We start from the raw sequence: 11,357 nt of genomic DNA, 5'->3' as shown, positions 1-11,357 counted from the left end.
AAGAACACTCAAATATTTACACTCTATGTATTCTAATGCCATATTTTCCAAACGTCAAGACCTTAATACTCTTTCGAATACCCTCTTGTCTAAAATAAATAATCTGTCTTCCACAAATGTTGTTGTGATATATTAACAACACCTTTTAAATGAGAGCAATACTAAAGCACTTATTTATAGTGTGGCAGAGGTTTTATCGGCTTATTTTGAATGTAACTGGATACTTTTTTAAATCAATGACTAATTTCAATGATTAAAAAGCTGAAACTGAAAAGTTTAATCATAATAGCAAAAAATACATTTATATTTTCACTTCAAAAAGCAAAACAAGCATACAAACATTTTTTTAGAGTTCATCACAGCGTTTCCTCTGAGGTACAAAAACTCAAACATGAACCTTCCTGTGTTGCATTCAGGCAGAATATATGGTGGGAAAAATGAGAGCCTAGCTGTTTACATGCAGATCTGGTATATCTTTCCCTTTTTCCTTTTTGATGCAGAAACAAATACAAGTAAGCTGCTAAAATCTTCAGTTTTAGAGCAGGACTTCTAAATACAGCAGACTATGAAATGCTCCATCAGCCTGTATTTACCCATAATGCATTAGGACAATGCTTCTCAACTAGTCTGGAGTGTGGGACCACAATAACCTCCTTACTGACATCGCAATTTAGGAGGCATAACAGACATCATGATGTAATTCTGATAACATCCACATATTTTGGTCATGATGCATTCAGGATCATGGGACACAGCAGTTCTGTATGAAAAGCATCAACAGGTGTAGCACTTCTGTCTTAAACATTTTACTAATGAAGCCTGTCTTAGGTTGGACTGTAGTGTCTAAATGAAAGTATCTGTGTCGGAGTAATGATCTCAGGTGATCTCAGGTGGGCGGGGCTTCATGCAGCTGACAGGCAGGCCTGGCGGACGCTCTGAGCCCAGGTGTTGAGCAACTCTGTGACAGAGTGTTTGTCGGGTAGCTGCAGCAGTTTGGACGTCATGTTTTTGTGGACCGTCTGCAGGAAGCTGTTTGCACCTGGTTGGACAAAGATTGGGATGTGATTAAAACAGGCTGAAATTACTCAACCAATCAGCTGCTGTGTCTCAGGGAAAAGAAAGACAAAATTTTAATGTCTTGATTTGACTTCATCCCTCGTATTTTAGCTTTTTTTTACCCTCAGTGTTTTCGTTTTATTCCTCAGTTTTTCACTATCGCCACAACTTTTAAGGCTCATTCTTTACATACTGGCTGAAAATGCAGAATAAAACAAGCTTGGGCTTCATAATCCTGAGTAGTGACATATTAAAACACAAATTTTTGTGTTTTGGTTTCAAATACTTAAAGAACTATTCCCAAAAAAAAGGAAGGTGGAACAGCTGGTCCTCTGATGTCAGAACCACCTAGAGCTGAACCTGCTCAAGGCTTTGGAGATTACAGTGGGCTTCAGGGGGAACCCCTCCCTACTCTACACCCCTCACCATCCTGAGCAGTACTGTGTCTAAAGCCCGTTTCAGACTGGGAGCGTGATGCGCGCATCTTGACCGCAACACGCGTGGATTTTCAGTTTGATTGCATGTTAACAAGTCAGGGCTTTCAGACTGCCAGCATGAGCGTCACGGCTCACGCGGCTCAGGCATGGAGAGTTCAGAGATTTGAAGTCTTGCCTATTTTTTCCACGCACCGCGTGCGGCTGGTGACCATATTAGACAGGAAAATGATACAAAGAGAGCCATATTTACATCGTTGTGGCAAATATGCACATAGAATATGTTTACAATGTGTTTCTTGATAACCCTGAGGAAGGCCACAAAGCTTAAATGCGCCTGCTTGATAAAGTTGTTCTCTGAAGATCTACTATTAGTGAAACATTCTGTCTCCACAGTGGTAGAATATGTCACAGGAAAGATAAACACCGTATGAATGCTTCTCTGGTTTGTGCTTTTCAAAGTAAAAGCCTGGTTTAGTATTTCTGTAGAGAAACTCCGTTCACTTGAACAGAATGCTATTATTTTGAATAGTTCCCGACAAAGTTCCTCAATACGCTAAATCAATAAGCATGTAGGGGGGTTTAGTCAGGTAAAACTCGTGAGGAAGGACAGGGCTTTGAGAGCAGGAAAATGCGGCTGACATGCAGCAAACTCGTGCCCTGTGTGAAAGCCGCACCGGCAGGAGCCAGAGCTGACACACACGACACACGCAAGCAGCAAAGCACGCTCCCAGTCTGAAACGGGCGTAATGTGGATGCCTGTAAGTTTCTGGGATCCAGAATCTCCAGGGACCTGAGGTGAACCTCCCAGAAAGACTCAACAGTCTCAGAGTTACTCTGATGATCACTCATCAGTCACAGGGATGCTCTGATGACCACAGATTTTTTCTAGTTTAAAATCTTACATGTTAACCCATTGTATATCTATGTCTTTGTGTTACCATGACGTCCATTGTGTCTGTGTATTATTGTGTCTCACCATATTGCTCCCCGTCGTCAGCCCAGTACGGACTCTGATCAGGATAATCAGCAGGAACGCTGAGCTGCAGAGGAGGAACACTGGGCAGGTTTTTATCATCTGTGGACACAAAAACACAACAATGACATCACATTATAACAACATTACAACAACATTAGCCTTTTACTGTGGCCATTAGTCTCACCTAACTTGCAGACAAGGTGCACGGTGCCATTGTTGCTGCAGAACGAAGGATCCAGGTTGACAAGGAACTTGACGTCAAGACGAGCGACCTCCCCCTGCAGGATGTTGGGGATGGTCTGCCGCTCGTCCTCTTCGTGTTTCCTCTTCCTGCCTGAGATGATGGGACCCCTGATGGGGAAAAATACCCAAACATTAATCCCAGTGGTTTTACTACTGATTATAGTGACTGACTGAAGATAGTGCATTGATCTGTGTGACATCATAGAGAACACATACGTGATGGGAGGTCCGTGGATGGTGGTCATGGCGGGGGCGAAGGTCCTGTACAGAGAGTGGTTGAAGACCGGAGAGCGGATGTTGGCCATGACGGCGTCCAGCAGCGGCTGACACAGGTACTGCTGCTTGGTGGGAACTGGAGGGGGAGGAGGGGTCGGCTGAAACAACAACAACACAAACCACCAATCAAACATCGGATATTTATAATACAATGAATAAGAAGTCAAAATATTAAACGTTTTGAAGCTACGCGAGGTTTTGCCATCTTGTTTATATTTTAATAATGACAAAGTGGTTCACTTCAAGCATTTAAAAACAAAGAGGATGTAAAAGTACTGATTAAAAAAACGTAACAAGGCAAAAGGATGTGAGATGTGGATAAATAAACAGTGGGCATGCAAATATGTACAATCATGCACATATGGGCATGAGTGTATATATAAATAACCTCCTCCATTACATTCCCTTTCTGCTTTCTAAATATATTTTCTCTCTGATCAATAAATCAATATAATGACCTTCAGTCAGGAACACTTATCATACATTTAACCATTTCATTGCAAAATGGATATAGCTGACAGTTTTACTTGGCACAGAAGGCTCTGCTCTGAGGGTTAGTCAAGCAGCTGCTTCAACTTTCCAGGGAGCTAGAAACCCCCATATAGATGGAAACATAAATGACAATGTGTATTGAAAAAAATTTAATTATTTCAGAATCAATGAATCCATAGTAGCATGAATCTTAATATGAGGGTGCAACAAGTTTTAAGCTATTAAGGAGGCAGATGGGGTGGAGGAGGTTAAGCTTGTAAAGCTGCTGCAAAATAATGTATAAACTGCCATTTTGACACATTTCAAGTGCAACTTCTGCCATTTGTAAATTGCAACAGGCCATATTGGGATTTAATTTTATATGCGATTAATTGCCCAGCCCTGATAGCTATCCCTTGTCATACCATATACATTTCCTCAATCTGCTTTTGTTTTTTTGTGTTTTGTTGAAACAGCATGGAGAAAGACCCATGCTGACTCTGAAATAAAAACTTTAGTTTGTGCTATAGTTTCTGACTTTTTGTTTCAGGTTTATCAATGATAATGAGACAAGACAGAGAGGGACAGAGAAGTGCTATGATACAGTGCATTCAGAAAGAATTTAGACCTCCTTCACTTTATCCAGTTTATGGTGCAGCTTGATGCTGCAGTAATTTAGTTTTTATTCTCAGTGATCTACACTCAGTACTCCATCATTTTGCAAAATCAACTAAAAATAAAAAAACTCAAATATCCTATTGACATGAGTATTCAGAACCTTTGTTCAGTATTTAGTTGAAGCACCTTTGGCAGCAAATTCAGCCTTGAGTCTTTTTGAATATGATGCAACACGCTTGGCACACCTTTTTTTTATACATTTTAAAAAAAGAAAATAAAATTCTGTTTTCACTTTGTCATGATGGGGTACTGAATGTAGATCAATGATAATAAAAATGCTTCCTTTTACTGCAACATAAAAATGAAAAAAGTGAAGGAAGTCTGAAGACTTTCTGAAAGCAGAGCTTGGACAGAGAGGGACGTTCTCACCACGGCCATGTCGTTCTTCAGCTTCTCCAGAGCGATCTCGCACTTCTGCAACGTCTTCAGGGGACACCTGCATCACAAACACAAACACAAATTAACAGAAGTCAGTTAAGAGGGCTGATGATTAGCGTGTCTTTCAGTGTTCAGCTGTTACCTGGTGTTTGGATCAGTCAGGATGTTTAGCAGACTCTTCATCTTACTCAGGTCCTTCTTCCTGTCTGTAAACAAAAACAAAAGGGGAGCACAATAAAAAAACATCCTTCCTTAACATGTACATCAAGTTTTAAAAAGACATCACAACATTTCCAGATGCTTCCTTTCATCCAAGATAACATTTTCAGAAGTCTGTTTTTGCATAGCCTAGTTCTCAAGTAGTTCACTTCACAATTCTGAGTGTGGCAACACTGATTCAAATGAACAGCTGTCAAGAAACGCATTGACTGATTGATGAACAGACGGTCTGAGCTGCAAGGTTGACCTTCGTTCTTGTCGATCTTGTTGATCATTCTGCTTAAAGGTTCGATGTATTTGGAGAGCTGTTTGAGTTTCTCCATGTACTGCTGATCCTCCAATGACGTGGCTCCAGCCGGACTCATCACCGAGCTCGGGTTACCTGTATCAGAGAGACATCAAGAAACAGGGCATCACCATTATTTTCAATGTATTGATTTCTTATATAAAAACAGGATTTGGTCTACTAAAAGATTGGCATAAAAGGGAGGATGTTGTTTTCTATGCAGACGATATCCTGATTATTCAGCAGTGCTAAAGCATTTGATTTCTGAGTGCATACCCGGGGTATTCAGCGGTCCAGGAGAGGGGACTCCATAGTTTTGTGGAGTGCGGCTGTTGGCGGGGCTCTGTGAGGGCTGAGGTGAGGGGCTGGGCTGGAAACCTCCTGGAGACGGCGTGGGACCGGAGCTGCAGACAGGAAGAGGAAGAGAGATTAAAAAAAATTAGAAACAGAGGCTCACTGTTAGCACCAGAGGGTGATGCATTCACGCAAACAGCTGCTGCACCTGGCTGAGTTGGGCTGGGAGGTGGGGGGCTGAGGTGACGGCTGGGGAGGAGGGGGCATCGACTGTGGCGTCTGCACCTGCACAGGCGAGGGGGATGACATCATTGAATGCTGCTGCACCTGTGGAGGAAAGACAAAAAGAGAAGGTGAATTAGCCAATCACAATGAAAGATGCTGCACTCCCGGTGTTTTGGTTTAATTTGTGACCATAATAACTGGTGACTTGACTGCATTCATAGATGTCATCACCACACCTTGTCAAGGTCTGTCTGTTTAGTTTCTCATTAACATATGCATCAGTGGATCTGTGTGTGTGTTTCCATAGTATCTACTGATAATTTTTGGAGAGTCTAGGAACAAAACTTTCAACTTTACAGAAGCAGAAGCATCAGTGCACAAAGACGTTAAAGACGCAGACAGACAGAAGCACACAGGACAGGACGAGGCAGGGGTAAAATACCTGCTGGGTCATCTGCTGTCCTCCCACCGCAGCGGCTGCAGCGGCGGCGGCGGCAGCAGCGGCCGCAGCAGCAGCAGCATTCTGAGGGGGTATGGTGGGGTTCAGGGTGGCTCGTGGCATCCGAGTTGGAATCATCCCAGGACGTACCAACTTTAGAGGACACAGAACGAAGACACAACAGCACCAGTGAGCAGAGAGGACAGACACAAACACTGCAGCACAAATGTTTGACTTTGTATAACACTGAGGAGCAAATCCTGACTTACATTGACAACTAAGTATCACAAAGTTAAAAAGCAGGGCTGTCAGCATGAATTGTGATGCATTATAACATCATTCATATATATGTAATTCACATCCATCTGGGCAGCATCTTACAGGCTGCGCTAGGGAAAGGTAGAACCTTTGAAAAAAAATCTCAGCAGTCGACTGGGTGAGCATTTGGTGTCACATTTATTAAGGTCCAATCCAAATGAGCTCATCAGGTTGTTAACTATCAATGGAACTAGATAAATAAAGCTCTTATAGCAGCTACAGTCTCACCTGTCCAGGGACAGCGCCCCCAGCGGCAGCCGCTGCGTTGAGCTGAGCCTGTGCAGCGGCTTGCTGCGCTGCTTGCTGGGCCTGCTGCACCTGCTGCTGCTGCTGCAAGGCTGCACGAGCCTGTTTACATACAGACACAGACACGGACATTTACAGAGCAAAGCATGCAAGCAGAAGAGTGGGTAAGCATGAGCAAACAAGATATTTGGTTATTTTTACACAGCAATAACTCAAACTAAAGCAAGTGCATAGCCTCATTTTTAATCAAAAACTTCTCATTACACTTATTATACAACCACAATTAAAAAAAAAAAAAAGTTGGGGCGCTGTGTAAAATATAACAGAATGCAATGATTTGCAAATCTCATTACCATCCCTGCAGGGGTCAGCAGTCTTACCTGGAAGGCCTGGATCTTGAGCTGATGCTGCTGCTGCTGCTGATTGAGCGAGTTGGTGGGAACATGCTGAGCAGATGTCATCGGTCCAGCTAGAGACTGAGGCACCATGCCGGGCTGCTGCTGTTGCTGAGTGTGTGGAGGCATCTGACCCGGCTGAGCCTGGGCCTGGACCTGCTGCTGCTGCTGTTGCTGCTGCTGAACCATGTGCTGGATGGACTGAGCCTGAGCCTGAGCTTGAGCTTGAGCCTGGGCCTGTGCCTGAGCATGCTGCTGTTGGAGCTGCAGCTGCACCATCTGCTGCTGCTGAATGGTAGTCTGGTGCATCTGCAGACACAAGACGTGAAGTTTTATGTCTTCAACAAGAGCCAAGGATTACTGTTAGGTATAGGTCAATATATCAGTTGTAAATATCAGCAAAAAATAAAACGTTTCTGCTGACACAGACAAGTAACTTTTCAATTTCATATTTGCTAAAATCGATACCATATAATAAGGATGATACCTGGTTCTGCTGCTGTTGGTTCTGCGCCTGCTGCTGCTGCTGGTTCTGGTGGTGCTGCTGCTGCTGCTGTTGTAGCTGCTGCACCCTCAGCTGCTGCTGCACCTGGAACTGCTGTCGCTGCATGGCTACGTTCTGCTGCTGCTGCATGACGTTCTGCTGCTGTTGCGACTGCTGGAACTGCTGGAATTGGATGGACTGCTGCTGCTGCTGCTGTTGTTGCTGCGCCTGCACCATCTGTTGCATCGGCATCTGTCCTGGACCCCCTACTAAAAAAGTGAGCGAGATGAAGATGAAGGACAGACCGGGTCTGCAGCTCAGACAGAGGAAAGCTCTGGAGGCTAAAACACAGCGTGCCAAAGCAGAGACCGAAATTAAGACCGACTCTGACACCAAAATGTGCAGTTTAGACGCAGCCAGCATCCACGAACGCTCTGAAGATGTGCTTTAACAGAAAACACACACCACATGGAGGAAACACACTCACTGGCTTGTGGGTTTCCAGCCACCCCTGCCATGGCATGCTGGCCTATCTGCATCTGCCCCATGGCCCCCATGCCACCCACTGGAGCACCGGTGGGGCGAGGCCCCATGCCAATGGCGCCCGAGCCCCCTCCAACCCCTGTCAGGTTAGTCAGGGCATTCATGGGATCTAGCAGAAGGGTAGACAACAGACAATATTACGCAGCTCCAACATGCACAGCAGAAATCATGAACACCATGAGTCCGGTAGTGACAGGTCCAGCAGAAGACAGAACACAGCAAAGAAAAACCGAAATGAAAAAGTGGACCAAACAGAGACACAAACTGAGCTCACTTACCTGGACCTCCAAGAGTCTTCTTGTCTGTAAATAAGAAAAAAAAATCAGCAATCACTGCACTATGATTTTTAGTGATGGGACAGGACAAAATATCAACACAGTAACAGTGTTCATTTTATCAATAAAACTATGAATAAAACATTATTCGACAACCTTTTTTCCATGAGAAGGACTAGAGGACTAGCTAAAAATAGATCTTTGGTGACAAAAACTGGTGAAAAGTAAGTTTAAATGTCACCAAGGAGATTAAAATAAGACTAAAATGTCATTTAGTCTTTATGGACATTCAAAGTCCATGATAAGAGAGAGCACAAGCTCTCTTGTTAGTCTCTCCAAGTATGGCTAAACGATTGGGGCGAATAATCTAATTGTGACCCCCCCCCCATATTGCGATTTGATATGCGATTATTTCTGAAGTTCCTTTTCTTATGTTACTTCCAAAAAACACAAGCAATAAATAATTGTATACTACAACTAACACAGTATTAGACTGAACAAGGGCTAAAACTTTTGGAAAAAAAAAAAAAACTTTTTGTGCTGATTTTGACTTGAATTGCAAACTGGATATGAATTTTTATATTGAAGGGAGTGATAATTTTTATATCATGCTCATATTCAATAAGAAAAATGTACAAAAATGAAGAAAGTAGGATTTTTTTGAAGACTATTCTCAAAAAAATGCATTGAATGATTGCATTATATCTAATGCGTAACATCTCTGCTGCAAAAAAAATTGTGTAAACTGGTGTTTTGGCACAATTTCAGGTTCAAGAGATATTGCAAGATAGAAACAAAACTAAATTAGCAACCCAGATAGGAAAACTAATTAAAACTAAACTGAAATGTTAAACAAAAGGTAAATACGAAATAAAAATAAAAACTCATGAAAAACCCAAAACTTTTATATGTATGAGACAATATTAAAATTCAAACTTTAGAGTGATTTGAACGTGACATGAGCAAATCTAAACAGTGTCGAATGTGTTTTCATTGCTGTCAAACTTACGGATGTCTCTGAAGTGTATGATCAGCCTCGCCACCAGTGATAAATACTCCTCCTAAAAAACAAGAAGCTCATCTTTAAAAGTTTCATTGTAATGTGGAAAATAACAACGTCTCGATAAAAATATTCCCCTGTTCTGTGAGAAAGCATGCTTCAGTGCTTCACTACTCACTCTGGATTTGGCTTTGACGTAAACATGGTTCTCCATGTCGTTGCTGGACTTTGTGTGTGCAGTTCCTGCCTTCCTCATCGCCTCTTCACTAACAGGAAACAGAATAACATCAGATGGCTATTGTTGCTGACCATGTCCATCCCTTTATAACCACAGTGCACCCATCTTCTGAAGGCTACTTCCAGCAGGATGATGCATCATGTCCCAAACCTCAAATCATCTCAAACTGATTTTGTGAACATGACAACGAGTTCAGTGTACTCCAGTGACCTCCACAGTCACTAGATCTCAATCCCAATGAGCAACTTTGGGATGTGGTGGAATGGGAGACTCACATCCTGGATGCGTCAAAATCTCTGAGGAATGATTCAACACTATGCCACGTAGAATTAAGGCAGTGCTGAAGGCAAAAGGGTCGAGCCTGGTGCTAGCAAGGTATACCTAATAAAGTGGCTGGTGAGTGTCTAAACAATATTTAGGTTTCCTATTTGTATCAGCAAATGCATAAATGTGCGTCAAAACCTCATTCAATGGCGAAGCGAAACGTCCTTCTGTACAAAAATTTAAGAAAATTGAATTTTTATCCAAATCACGTCATTAGTTTGGCATCATGGGAAGAACATGGGTGCTTTTACAAGAATAAAAAATACGCAGGTTAATGAATAAGGCAGAAGTGATGAGCTAATCATGAAATCTGTCATTAAACTTCGTTTTACTTTCACTTAGACACACCGATGTAAATAGTTGACCCAAATGGTTTGATTTAAATGCGGTCTTAAAAACCCAGTAAATCTTCTAAAACTACTCTAGGTACGATTTGGTCTTTATTTGCCGGTTTTATACGATGATTTGACATGACGCTATTGCTAACGTTAGCTTAGCTAATGGGATCCACGCAGCAGAGACAGAAACAAGGATTCAGCTTAAAACAGCACCAAAACCCCAAATATCTTACATCTGAGCGACGACTTTTTGTCGGAACTGAGGGCTCCTCCAGTCGCTGTCCGGCCCGGGGACTTCCATCGCAGATACTATCTATTTTTCGGGAGTTTTCTTTTGAACAGTTTAGTGTTTTCCCTCTGTTCTTCCTTCTTCCGCTCTGAGGAAAATGGCGACAGCTGCGTGTGTCTCGATGAACGCTACCGCCGCCTGCTGGACACTGCGGAGGAAGATCCGGAGACATTACACTTAAACTTCCCTGCAACAGAGTGATAATTCCTGCCAGTAGATTTTTTTTAGATAATTAAAAGGAATGTCCACTGTACTTTGAGTAATTAGCTTGAAAATTTGGGAAAATCTGCTCATAAATCTTCAGGGAAATTCGAGGTGATTTTGATATTTTAGAGAATTTGCTTGGAAATTTTCAAGTACTTTCAGGGAAATTTGGGGAGAATGTTTTATATTTAGGAAAGTTTCAGTGTTAGTCTGGAGGAAATTTTCTTTTAAATTTTTTTTTTTTTTTTTTTTTTTTTTTTTTCATTTCATTTTTTCATGGATTTCTTTTTTTCATTAGAAGTTCGGAAATATGTGTATTTTTTATTGTATTTAATCTTGTTTTATCATCTCTTATGTAAGCCTATTTTTTATTAGCTTATCTTAACTTATCAGACTGTATTTTATCTATGTCCCTTTATCTTATCTTATCTTATCTGATCTTTATGTCCCTTTATCTTATGTTATCTTATTTTATCTTGTCTTTTCTTATGTCCCTATCTTTTGGCACATCTGTGCTGGACTAAGTACAACATCTAAGACTTTAAATTAACTAGTGTGGCTTTTTGCAGAATTTTCTATTTTTTTCATATGGCAGTCAAATAATTATCATTTTTAATAACCATCTCTGCATTAAAAGTAAACTGCTATAAAGCTTAACGTCCGTCTTTCTGTTTGGATGTGTATAAGTGATTGCAGCTTTTTTTTTTTTTTTTAAATGGGCCTCA

General features: G+C 41.7%; 1 protein-coding gene across 5 annotated transcripts; it reads right to left on the bottom strand.

The window, feature by feature from the left end:
- Nucleotides 1-253: 253 nt before the first annotated feature.
- med15 (mediator complex subunit 15) lies at nucleotides 254-10,539 on the bottom strand. Of its 5 annotated transcripts, none has more exons than XM_041778230.1 (18): nucleotides 10,373-10,539; nucleotides 9,418-9,505; nucleotides 9,249-9,300; nucleotides 8,243-8,266; nucleotides 7,909-8,073; nucleotides 7,425-7,690; nucleotides 6,923-7,246; nucleotides 6,525-6,644; nucleotides 5,982-6,131; nucleotides 5,523-5,641; nucleotides 5,297-5,424; nucleotides 4,982-5,116; nucleotides 4,658-4,721; nucleotides 4,507-4,573; nucleotides 2,929-3,086; nucleotides 2,654-2,820; nucleotides 2,470-2,568; nucleotides 254-1,039 (listed from the first exon to the last, which is right to left on the bottom strand). In XM_041778230.1, exons 1-18 carry the CDS (start codon nucleotides 10,438-10,440, stop codon nucleotides 903-905), a joined length of 2,331 nt encoding a protein of 776 aa, XP_041634164.1. In that variant the 5' UTR covers nucleotides 10,441-10,539; the 3' UTR covers nucleotides 254-902. The 5 variants fall into 5 exon arrangements, with proteins under 5 accessions (XP_041634164.1, XP_041634166.1, XP_041634165.1 ...); XM_041778232.1 differs by having other exon boundaries at nucleotides 4,510-4,573; XM_041778231.1 differs by having other exon boundaries at nucleotides 7,425-7,687.
- Nucleotides 10,540-11,357: the final 818 nt, after the last annotated feature.

Source organism: Cheilinus undulatus, linkage group 21, assembly GCF_018320785.1.
Source record: "Cheilinus undulatus linkage group 21, ASM1832078v1, whole genome shotgun sequence".
Lineage (NCBI taxonomy): Eukaryota > Metazoa > Chordata > Actinopteri > Labriformes > Labridae > Cheilinus > Cheilinus undulatus.
This window is presented reverse-complemented; position numbering and strand designations above follow the sequence as displayed.